The following is a 13222-nucleotide window of genomic DNA, read 5'->3' on the forward strand; positions in this document are numbered from 1 at the left end:
GAGCCAAACTAAAAATCCCGACAACGCTGTGCCTATTTCATTTTAAGGGTTGATGACCTTTGACCTCACTCTGAATGTTTTGCCCGGCTAACTTAGCTAATAGTGCTGCAGGTGACTGAAATGTTATAAATGGCAGTAAAAGCTCTATTGTTTTTAAATAACTTTGACTTTACTTTTTGTTTTTTAAAGGGCCCACTCAAATTTTGAAGGAACCACTAAGTTTTCAAGATAGCTGTCATCTTGAAAAATGGCCTCCATTCTGGTATATTGACATGCACAAAATCCCACCATGTGGACCAATTTGGATGATCTTTGTGTCCAAAAGTAGATTTTGTACTAAAAAGACCAAGAAGTAAGTGCTGTATAGGTCCTAAGGGCCACTGGTTCTGTGCTTATCCCAAGATATCACGCTGTCAAGTGGATGAGATTCTGTCACTCCTTTGATCCTGATTACTGACGTTAAATCCCAATTGCTGGTTGATTTCATCATCTGGTCAGAATGAAAAGAATAAAATCTGGATCAAAGGGCAGATCCTAAACTGTGATCCTGATTGCTTAACTTTGGTTGTGATCACTGACCTTAGACACCAATTGCTGGTGGCATTGATCCTGTGATTATAATTTAAAGTGAATCCTGAACTTTGATCCTGATCACTGAGGTTAGATGCCAGTTGGTGGTTGCTTTGATCCTGTGATCAGGTTTAAAAAAAAACAGATTAAGGAATGGATTTTGACCTTTGATCGTGATAACTGAGCTGAGATACTGACTGTGGGTAGGTTTGATCTTGGTAGGTAGGTTGTGATCTTTGATCCTAATTGCTGACTTTTGATGCTAATTGCTGACTTTATATCCCATTTACTGGATGCTGAATCTTGATGCTGATCACCTTCATTTGACCCTAATCACTGAATGTAGATGACAGTTGCAAGTTGCTCTGATCCTGTGATCCTTATTTTAAAAAGACTGATCAAGGTGTTGATCTTGAAATGTTATCCTGATTACTGTTAAGTTTAAACTAAACAAACTAAATGATATGCGTCAAAGAGTGGATTCAGAGCTTTGATCCTAATTGCTGACCTTTGATGCTGATCTGCTATCCTGATTACTACCCTGAGATCTATTTACTCCAAGCTGGATATAACTTTGATGCTGATCATTCTCAAATCCAGATTGATGGATACTTTCTTCTGGCAAAAAAAAAAAAAAAAAAAAAAAAAAAAAAAAATCAGGATCAACTGGGTGACCCTGAACTTTGATCCTGATAGTTGAACTTATAAGCAATCTTTATTACAACAGCAAAGATCAAAGGTAGGAGCCACTCCTCAATCTGTATCCACCACAAAATTTTAGCAATTCTTCCAGACCAAAGCTCTACCACAAAACTTTGATCCTATTGCTGACCTCTGATGCTGATCTGTTCTCCTGATTACTGCCTTGAGATCCATTTACTCCATGCTGGATCTTGAACTTTGATGCTGATATTGATGTCAAATCCAGGTTGATGAATGCTTTGTTTCCATAAAATATCAGGACAAATTGGGTGACCCTGAACTTTGGTCCTGATTGCTGAATTTATCAGCAATCTTTATTACAAAATCAAAGGTAGTAGCCACTCCTCAATCTGTACCCACCACACATTTGTAGCAATTCTTCCGGACCAAAGATCTACCACAAAATATCTTTTTCTATTTCTACATATGCAAAACAACACAACACGCATTACTTATTTAAAGGATTTCCACTACTATGTACAGTGTAAATGTGCAAATATACACTCACGGTATCAGAATATTCACCGGAATGTTGCACCTTGTTACTGCTTTGAGCATGTGGCTGGTTTTTGAAACACATCTTGCCTTCACTCAGTCCAGCATTGACGAGGAAACCAACAAATACCAGACGGTTTTGCACGTGTGGTGGTGTGTGAGTTAGTAATTACACACATGGAGTAAAAGGACAAAGGACAAAGCTGTTTGTGGTGGCTGACAGTGCAATAAATGAGCCATGAACTGGGAATGGACGCTGATCAATGTGACAGCAATGCTGTGTTTGTTGGTGTGCTTCATACTGACAGATTTGACTCTTGGGTCGGACCAAAATCTGGAATTTACGTTTATATTACCTGCTGGCACCACGGAGTGTTTTTATCAAACCACTGCAGAGAACAGCAGCATGGAGGTGGAATATCAGGTAAATGGTCACTTTTGAGTAGTTGATTGTAATGTGTAAAGGCGGATGGGGTGGGGGGGTGTTGCAAAATCTGGACTTTGGTTTTACTATCACAGAGATAAGAAATGCAGCCATCGCTGAAGACATATTTGGTAAAGCCAATGACACTGCAAAATGGAAGAAAATCTTTTTATTTCATATTTTTAGGACACACGCCTGTTTCCATTTGTACTATCAAACCCATTCAAATGCACCTTACATTATCATTTTATTTACATTATAATTGTCATAATAAATGCATTATAAGTTGATTTTTGGTTGTCATCTTATTTTTGCCATATATTTGAGCAGCTTTTGTCTCCATCTAGCGGCCGATGTGAGCATTTCAGGGTTTCTGTTACATTTCCTACTGAAAACTCAAAATTCAGTAGAAAAGGGCATGTCAGAAATGCATGATTTTTATTTTATTTATTTTTTCAGGCAGAGCTTTGACCTCCCAGCATTGTTGAAAAATTGTATGGTTCTTGAGTTTTAGGATGCTGAAGGTTTTGCCATACGGAGGGACGGACAGCAATTTCCTCGTGAATGCCACATGAATTTAATACATAAATACAAAACCTGGGACATTCACTAATCTGGAATATAATTAATATAGCCTTTTCTAAAACCAGCCTACCCAGTCACATCCATGAGGTGCACATTTTGACAAATTGACCATAGTTGCAGTGTTGGGGACTAGATAGTGGAATCACATAATTAAATGACAAAATAAATGCAATTGTAATCTGTTAAAAATATGTAATTAAATATTTGTTACAAGTTAAAATATTGATGATTACAAATGAAATACATTTGGGTATAATAAAAAAATCTAACACAGTGCTAAAATACCCTCGGCCATTTGAGCCTTGTGTTCTTTATAATTACCTCCGCCAAGGAGGTTATGTTTTTGGTCGCGTTTGTTTGTTTGTCTGTTTGTTAGCAGGATAACTCAAAAAGTTTTGAATGGATGACAAGAGGAACAAGTGATTAAATTTTAGTGGTGATCCGGATCATGATCCCCGATGCTAATGCGTTAGCATGTCTACGGCATTTTCAATGTTAAAAGTTAGCATTAAGCGGTTGCAGCTGTCATCACGTGTGGGTGCATTTGTTTTCAAATTGTAATATTTATTAAATTTATTTTTGTTTATATATTAATAATCTAATGATTATTATACAACCCCTGGCAAAAATTATGGAATCACCGGCCTTGGAGGATGTTCATTCAGTTGTTTAATTTTGTAGAAAAAAAGCAGATCACAGACATGACACAAAACTCAAGTCATTTCAAATGGCAACTTTCTGGCTTTAAGAAACACTATAAGAAATCAGGAAAAATAATTGTGGCAGTCAGTAACAGTTACTTTTTTAGACCAAGCAGAGGGAAGAAAATATGGAATCACTCAATTCTGAGGAAAAAATTATGGAATCATGAAAAACAAAAGAACGCTCCAACACATCACTAGTATTTTGTTGCACCACCTCTGGCTTTTATAACAGCTTGAGTGACAAACAGTACTCTTCATCAATCTGGCTCCAACTTTCTCTGATTGCTATTGCCAGATCAGATTTGCAGGTTGGAGCCTTGTCATGGACCATTTTCTTCAACTTCCACCAAAGATTTTCAATTGGATTAAGATACGGACTATTTGCAGGCCATGACATTGACCCTATGTGTCTTTTTGCAAGGAATGTTTTCACAGTTTTTGCTCTATGGCAAGATGCATTATCATCTTGAAAAATGATTTCATCATCCCCAAACATCCTTTCAATTGATGGGATAAGAAAAGTGTCCAAAATATCAACGTAAACATGTGCATTTATTGATGATGTAATGACAGCCATCTCCCCAGTGCCTTTACCTGACATGCAGCCCAATATCATCAATGACTGTGGAAATTTACATGTTCTCTTCAGGCAGTCATCTTTATAAATCTCATTGGAAAGGCACTAAACAAAAGTTCCAGCATCATCACCTTGCCCAATGCAGATTCGAGATTCATCACTGAATATGACTTTCATCCAGAGTCCACGATTGCTTTTCCTTAGCCCATTGTAACCTTGTTTTTTTCTGTTTAGGTGTTAATGATGGCTTTCGTTTATCTTTTCTGTATGTAAATCCCATTTCCTTTAGGCGGTTTCTTACAGTTCGGTCACAGACATTGACTCCAGTTTCCTCCCATTCGTTCCTCATTTGTTTTGTTGTGCATTTTCGATTTTTGAGACATATTGCTTTAAGTTTTCTGTCTTGACGCTTTGATGTCTTCCTTGGTCTACCAGTATGTTTGCCTTTAACAACCTTCCGATGTTGTTTGTATTTGGTCCAGAGTTTAGACACAGCTGACTGTGAACAACCAACATCTTTTGCAACATTGTGTGATGATTTACCCTCTTTTAAGAGTTTGATAATCCTCTCCTTTGTTTCAATTGACATCTCTCGTGTTGGAGCCATGATTCATGTCAGTCCACTTGGTGCAACAGCTCTCCAAGGTGTGATCACTCCTTTTCAGATGTAGACTAACGAGCAGACCTGATTTGATGCAGGTTAGTTTTGGGGATGAAAATTTACAGGGTGATTCCATAATTTATTCCTCAGAATTGAGTGAGTCCATATTTTTTTTCCCTCTGCTTGGTCTAAAAAGTAATCGTTACTGACTGCCACAATTTTTTTTCTTGATTTCTTATAGTGTTTCTTAAAGCCAGAAAGTTGCCATTTGAAATGACTTTAGTTTTATGTCATGTCTGTGATCTGCTTTTTTTCTACAAAATTAAACAACTGAATGAACATCCTCCGAGGCCAGTGATTCCATAATTTTTGCCAGGGGTTGTATACAATTTTAGAGAAAGAGACAAAAAGAAATAGATCACTCTGCCAAGGAGGGAATCTCTTTAGGGTCAGTGACCCTATGGCCTTGTTTAGAGAAGTGTTTCATAAATGTTAAAAAATGCAAATATTTGCAGTTTAGCTGAATAATAAATTGAATTTTGTCTCTTATTTGTTTTTGTCTATAAGCACATGCAATATCAATATCAGTGCTCAGATGACAGTAGCTTCTGGGAAAGGTGCAAGTTGCAATAAACTGTGATGCCAAGCACTAAGGATACATGCTGTCCAGTCACAGCAGATGAAACTTTTTTACTACTGACCACACATCATTGTTAGACTTTTTTAGGTTCAATGATTCCACAGCGTGTAGATGTTATGGCATCAGTAACCCCATGGCCTTGGCGGAGGTTTGCACTCTCTGAGTGCTTCTAGTTTGCAGTTGTTTAATGACTTAAGATCCTACTGTCTTATGTACAATTTGTACATGTTCAATGAAGCCTCTCTATCAATCAATCAATCAAAAACAATATTAAGGTTTTAAATGTGGAAGTAGTGAAAATCAAGGAATATTTGTCAATCACCCTTTGTGCATTTGCAAGAATTAATGAGACAAATTTAACTCCATAGGAAGTTAGCTTTGAGTTAGCATGTACCCTAACACCTGCAAAATGTCTTGTAAATGTCTACACAGGTGTTACCAGGTTACAGAAACAGTGTTTTCACTTTTCGAAGTGTTTATTTCTCATTAGCTTTTACATAATATAGTATGACAAACAGGATATATGTGCACACAAACGAAATGGAGTTTTGCAGCTAGCCACAAGCCTGTGATATCACCATGCTAACATCCGCAAAATGTGTTGTAAATAAGTTCATAGGTGTTATTAGGTTCCAAATACAGCATTTTCAGTTTTAGAAGTGTTTATTTCTTGCTAGTTTTCACATAATATATGAGAAACATGTATAACACACATAACAAAGCAGTTTTATGCCGCGTTCACACCGGCCGTGACGTGAGTGACAGCAGCGACAGGTTGCCATGTAATCCCTATGGAAGGATGCATTTTGGAGCCAAGCCGCGCAGCGCGACGCGATGAACACGAATGAAGCGACTCAAGTGAAGCGATTTTGAGCGATTGGCGCGTTTGTGGCGCAATATTGCGTCGTGTCACGTCACCCTCCTCCCCAAGTTGAAAAATCTGAACTTTTTCGTCTTGTCGCGCCGCGATGACCAATCGGGGACTGAATATGTAGTGATGTGGAGATGTCTGGAGTTTGACTGAGTTGGATGTGAACATGTCCTGTCTCTGGTAAGCAGCCTGTGAGCAGGACTTATGTCTCTTTTGTCCTTTATTTCACAATTATGACAGAGTTTTTGGAGCGAGCAGCAGCCAAGCAGCGGGGGGAGCGGAGGCTTTTCTTTTTTATGTGAGCATGCGAGGGAATCGTCCGTGAAGATTATTTTATTTATTAACTACACAGATGTATAATAAAGCAAATGGTGACTGGTTTCTAAACACAATTATGACAGAGTTTTTGGAGCGAGCAGCAGCCCCACAGCAGGGGGAGCAGAGGTTTTTCTTTTTCTTTTTAATTGTTTACATGTGCGCGCATTAACAGGACAGGAGGTCCTCAAACTGGGTACTGCAGAGGCGGAAGGACCGCTGAAAGCGGGCGTCATCCAGACACAGCTCCTGCAGCAAATAATGATACTCCCTGAATTCGGGACGTCTCATGACGTTTGTCAGCTTTCCACAACAACTCGCTCCGTGTGATCAATGTCCATCATGTTAACTAGCTAGCGGAATGGAAGCTCCTCCTATTTGATGACGCACTTTTCGCAGCGAAAGCAGAGCGACACACCGGACGATGGTGGCGCGTCCGTCGCCACGCGACCAATGTGAATTTGTGGCATCTGTTCACGCCTGGTGTGAACGCAGCATTAGAGAGACCAGCCACTCACGGTGCAGCTTTACTCTGATTGGTTGTCACGCCCATCACTCAAAAACCTCTTAAAATGCATCTTAAAATAGGTCAAGGTTAGCCATCTTTGAAGTTGTCCAATGTGAATTTGAAGACTCTGGCAGTAACAGAACTGAACTGAGCACAGACAGATGGACGGACAGACAGACAGATGGACGCAAAGCCTTTACAATTTTCCAATGAGCATATTTGATGGCCTGTGGTAAAAATCAAATGTGTAAAATATTCATTCGGCCAACATTGCTTTACATCTTTGCTGTAACAGAATGTCATATTTCTGAACGTGGGTCCATAAGTGATTGTTTTTTATTGGTCTAATGTCCACTGTCACTTGATTTAGTGACTTGTTGACCTTCCCTAGCAAGTAAAAATGTTATCTAGTGACCAGCGACAAATCGGGCGCTTTTTATTCCACACAAACCGGTTGGTTTTTTAAACAAGGGAATTGTCTGGAATTTTGTTGCTCGGGGGACAGAAAATGGGGAGACACTGGCAGATGTGAGGAAGGTGACCATGCAATCTGAAATCAAGTTATATTGAAGAACTTTACATAAGGGTTTGACATTAATCGTTGTTGTGACGTGCACATTACCAGGTTTAAATAAACATTTTTTTTACATTTTCCAGCTTTAATGTCCACTGTAAAACATTTGTTAGAAAAGTAAGTAAAGTAATCAATAGTCATAGGTTACCCTACTCTGACGAATTAACTAAATTAATGACATAACTTATTACATTTTTAACAGAGTAATTAGTAATCTGTAACGTATTACCAAGGTTGGGTAGGATTACTCCGAAAGAATACATGTGGATTACATGTATGTATGTACATACATTTGGATTACTTGTAATCTGATTACTTTTGGATTACATTTCAAAGTAATCCTACCCAACCTTGCCTATTACACTTCAAAAGTAACCTTCCCAACACTACATCTTGTGTGAGTGAGAGTGTTACTGTGTTTGAAGTTTCTCAGCCCTGTGATGGAGCGGCAGTGGGTTTAGAAAATGGATTGATGGATATTTAAAGGCTATAATCAGCTCAGGGTCTGTACATGCAGGAGCACGTACATTGATGTTAGCAAATCAACCTGAGCAAATATTGTAGAGAAAGAACAAATGATTACACATGAAGAGGACATCAATTTGTCTAACAGTGGGGTGCACAGGAGTTTGCTCACACATACAGAAAGACAAACAGTGGAATCCTGCAGAATGATGTGTAAATGAGTAAATATACTGGTGGCTGCCGGTGCTACCCCTCAGCCTCCACAGCACTGAAACCCTGGGTGCCAGCAAGAGCTTTAGGCCTGTCACCTTGACCTCAAGGTCACAGGCCATCTTGACCAAGGTCTTGACCTAATATATCTTTCCTGTATGTTTGGTGACCCTAGGCCTCTCCATTCTAGAGCAATTGCACTAACAATGCGTTGCGGTGACGACCGTTCCCCTTCACCCTGTAGTAGTCTGAGGGGTAATATAGCATATAATTTCTTAGAATGTGTCTCAAACACAGAGAGCTTGGATTTGTCACATCCTGAATGTCAACAGGCCAATCACAACCTAGTTTGCATATGAACATGATAGTAGGTGGGTGGGGCTTGATGAATGGTTTACTGTCATATTGTAGATATGAATTATCAATTTATTCCTGCTTTTGTCAATGAGGGAGTCAAAAATTATGTATATTTGGGTATTTTTTCCTGAGTACCTGTCTATGAATAAATAATATAACTCAATGCTAAAATACCATCCCTCGCTCATATGAGCATAAAAACAGGAAACAGAATGTGACCTTTTGACCTAGAATACATCAAGGTTAGCCATCTTTGAACTTGTCTAAGATCTGTGTCCCAAGAATGTTCCCTGTTAATTCCCTGGCAGTAATAGGACTAGAGTTATGCTGAACACAGACAGACGGACGGACGCAAAGCCTTCGTAATAACTGATGGTCATATTTTGACCTTGGATAAGAATATTTGTATGAGCTTCAAAATAATCCTGGAGTGTATCTTTAAATATGGTCTCTTCCAGGTGATAGCTGGAGCCGGTCTGAATGTTGGTTTTATCCTCATCTCACCCAGCGGACATCAGCTGGCCTCTGACTTCAGGAGGTCTGACGGCATCCACATGTGGGTCACCTTAGTGCTGTAACCAACTGTGAAGGTTGAGAAAGCAGTGAAAAACCATCCCATAAAGAAAGGGATGGGGTATTTTGATCGGACTGATGAGTCATCTCGATTGATTGATTTGTTGTTCTGTACAGATCACCAACAGCTGCTTTAACGTGAAGTTTCTGCTTCAGGGTGAATCACACAGAGGACGGAGACTACCGGCTGTGTTTTGATAACAGCTACAGCACACTGTCGGAGAAGATAGTGTTCTTCAAGGTCATCATTAACAGGCCGAGCTGCGAGGGCGGTGGGCGAAGCGAGTGGCTGGGCGCGACCATGACAGAGGACATGGTGGACTACAAACTGGAAGAAATCAGGGTGAGATTACAACAACAAAAAAAGAAACCAGTGTTACACATGGTGCAGTTGGTGATGAGGTCCCAGCAGCTCTCCTTCATCTCCCTCTTTAGACCAAGATGGATTCTGTGCACCAGCACCTGGAGAGGAGCCGTCAGGTCCAGACCTCGCTGAGGGCCTTTGAAGCTCGGGATCGCTACCTTCTAGAGGACAACCTTTGGCGTGTGTCCTTCTGGTCCTGCTTCAACCTGTTTGTCCTGCTGACAGTCTCTGTCACTCAGATCTACACGCTAAAACGCCTCTTTGATGGCAGTACGACTGTGCGCACATAGTCAGGAGCCGATGCTCGCGGGTGTGTGCCGGAGTGCAGCAGCATCTTCAAAGCTGGATTTAAAGACAGTTTCATACTTGAAAGATAAATCAGTTTATTACCATCGACAGCAAAGTTTATGATCGCAGCCAAAAAGTACAAACTATGTCTATGATAATATCAATTCCAGCCACATTTTCCACACAAGCAGTGGTGGCCGTAGTGGCCACCAGACCTAGAATTTAGGAAATGATAAACTTACTTCAGGCTAGTACATGTACAGTAACTTTAAAATTACACACACACTGAGAGCAGAGGCGGCAACATGCTGTCATCTGAGAGGCCATAAGTTAATGTGAATGCAGTTCCAGAGAGTTGATGTTTTGTGAATTACATACAACTGAATGCATGTTTTATACTGTATATGAAAAGTAACATGGTAATCTAAATCTGAAATTAAATTTCAATACAATACATGCACTACTGTTCAACCTGCTGAATTGCAATTTATTGATTTGGGCTTTCCTACAGGGTTCTGTGGATTTACGTTTGTTTCTCTGTCGTGGTCAGTTTTCCAGAACAAATGTTCTCTCTCTCTCTCTCTCTCAGGGCCCAATCATTGTGTACCTCGCTTGACCATCTTCCTTTTGTTTGCTGCTACATTCATACAAAATCCTTTCTGCCTTCTTGTGTGGAGATATGGCCATGTTATTTGAGTTATTAATCATTGATATACAATCAAAATAACAGTTTGTTTTTCTGATGCTAACACTCTCTTACAGACAATATTCACTGTGTACCTTGCTCAACCATCTGCCTTGGTTAATGATTTCTCACGCTGCTAATAGAAAAACGCTTTCTGCTATCCCTCGTGTATAAGACTGTTTTATTTGAATTTTAAAATATGACTGAAGGAAAATAACAGTTTACTTCTGAGTGAGCACATTATTTGACCAGCTGCCTGCAACTGCTCCATCTAAAAGGTGGCAGATGTGTTTATGGAATGCACAGGAAAAACAAAAGCTGTTTTTCACAATTGATCTGGAGCATCAAAGTTCGCCATGTGAAAGGGTTTGTCTTGATGATATGCTTGATTAATTTAGTGAGTTACAAAATGATGGCATTTATTACGTCCACTAAGGACACAATAAAATCACCAGCCCCACATCGGGGTCAATGTGAGGTATTGATGTGTGAAGCGCTTTGAGCGTCTGATGCAGTCTGATACCTGTGTTTATTTCTCTGTCTGTCAGCAGGATTGGGTCAAAACTACTACACAGATTTTGACAAAATTTTCACCAAAGATACATATTAGGCCATGGAAGAACCTATTAAATTTTGGAGTTGATCCGGATCCAGATTCTGGATCAAGTTTTACTTTATATAGGCTTTGAAGGATTACATCAAAACTACTTCACAGATTCTCACCATAGATATACTGTATGTATCCAGACTCCATTAAATTTTAGAGGTGATCCAGATCCGAATCTGGATTCTGGATCATGATCAGGGTTGGGCAGGATTACTTTGAAATGTAATCCAAAAGTAATCAGATTACAAGTAATCCAAATGTATGTACATACATACATGTAATCCACATGTATTCTTTCAAAGTAATCCTACCCAACCTTGATCATGATTTTACTTTATATACGCTTTGAAGGATTACATCAAAACTACTTCATGGATTTTGGAAAAAATTTCCAACAGATATACAGTAGTGTTCAGAATAATAGTAGTGCTATGTGACTAAAAAGATTAATCCAGGTTTTTAGTATATTTCTTATTGTTACATGGGAAACAAGGTACCAGTAGATTCAGTAGATTCTCACAAATCCAACAAGACCAAGCATTCATGATATGCACACTCTTCAGGCTATGAAATTGGGCTATTAGTAAAAAAAAAAAGTAGAAAAGGGGGTGTTCACAATAATAGCAGTATCTCCTGTTGACGCTACAAACTCAAAACTATTATGTTCAAACTGCTTTTTTAGCAATCCTGTGAATCACTAAACTAGTATTTAGTTGTATAATCACAGTTTTTCATGATTTCTTCACATCTGCGAGGCATTAATTTTGTTGGTTTTGAACCAACATTTTGCTGGTTTACTAGTGTGCTTGGGGTCATTGTCTTGTTGAAACACCCATTTCAAGGGCATGTCCTCTTCAGCATAAAGCAACATGACCTCTTCAAGTATTTTGACATATCCAAACTGATCCATGATACCTGGTATGCGATATATAGACCCAACACCATAGTAGGAGAAACATGCCCATATCATGATGCTTGCTCCACCATGCTTCACTGTCTTCACTGTGAACTGTGGCTTGAATTCAGAGTTTGGGGGTCGTCTCACAAACTGTCTGCGGCCCTTGGACCGAAAAAGAACAATTTTACTCTCATCAGTCCACAACATATTTCTATTTCTATTTAGGCAAAATAGAAATTTGCCTCTATTTAGGCAAATTGTAACCTCTTCTGCACATGTCTTTTATTTAACAGAGGGACTTTGCAGGGGATTCTTGCAAATAAATTAGCTTCACGCAGGCGTCTTCTAACTGTCACAGCACTTACAGGTAACTGTCTTTGATCATCCTGGAGCTGATCAATGGGTGAGCCTTTGCCATTCTGGTTATTCTTCTATCCATTTTGATGGTTGTTTTCTGTTTTCTTCCATGTGTCTCTTTTTTTTTTTTGTCCATTTTAAAGCACTGGAGATCATTGTAGATGAACAGCCTATAATTTTTTGCACATGCGTATAAGTTTTCCGCTCTCCAATCAACTTTTTAATCAAACTATGCTGTTCTTCTGAACAATGTCTTGAACGTCCCATTTTCCTCAGGCTTTCAAAGAGAAAAGCATGTTCAACAGGTGCTGGCTTCATCCTTAAATAGGGGACACCTGATTCGCACCTGTTTGTTCCACAAAACTGACAAACTCACTGACTGAATGCCACACTACTATTATTGTGAACAACCCCTTTTTTACTTTTTTTTTTTTTTTACTAATAGCCCAATTTCATAGCCTTAAGAGTGTGCATATCATGAATGCTTGGTCTTGTTGGATTTGTGAGAATCTACAGAATCTAATGGTACCTTGTTTCCCATGTAACAATAAGAAATATACTAAAAATCTGGATTAATCTTTTTAGTCACATAGCACTACTATTATTCTGAACACAGAAGACTCCACTGAATTTTGGAGGTGATCCAAATCTAGACTGGCAGATGTCCGAAATCTGTGATTGCTTTTGTTGGTTTTGAGTTGAAGTGGAGGAGACTCGCTCATTCATTGCATTTTAGATGGTACATATTCAGAAGCTTTGGAAAAGATGGAACATGGCATATGCATAAATAACACAAGCAGAGCCTCCTTTCTGTGATTTTTAAAGATTTATTTTTTTAGTTGAAATTCCAAT

The 13222-nt window shown here is 39.1% G+C and overlaps 1 protein-coding gene across 1 annotated transcript; it reads left to right on the forward strand.

Annotated features, from left to right (window-relative positions):
- Positions 1-2003: 2003 nt before the first annotated feature.
- On the forward strand, positions 2004-10807 carry LOC117528221 (transmembrane emp24 domain-containing protein 1-like). The gene is made up of 4 exons (XM_034190820.1): positions 2004-2191; positions 9057-9154; positions 9328-9514; positions 9607-10807. Exons 1-4 carry the CDS (start codon positions 2006-2008, stop codon positions 9823-9825), a joined length of 690 nt encoding a protein of 229 aa, XP_034046711.1. The 5' UTR covers positions 2004-2005; the 3' UTR covers positions 9826-10807.
- The last annotated feature ends 2415 nt before the right edge of the window (positions 10808-13222 follow it).

Source organism: Thalassophryne amazonica, chromosome 16 (assembly GCF_902500255.1).
Source record: "Thalassophryne amazonica chromosome 16, fThaAma1.1, whole genome shotgun sequence".
Lineage (NCBI taxonomy): Eukaryota > Metazoa > Chordata > Actinopteri > Batrachoidiformes > Batrachoididae > Thalassophryne > Thalassophryne amazonica.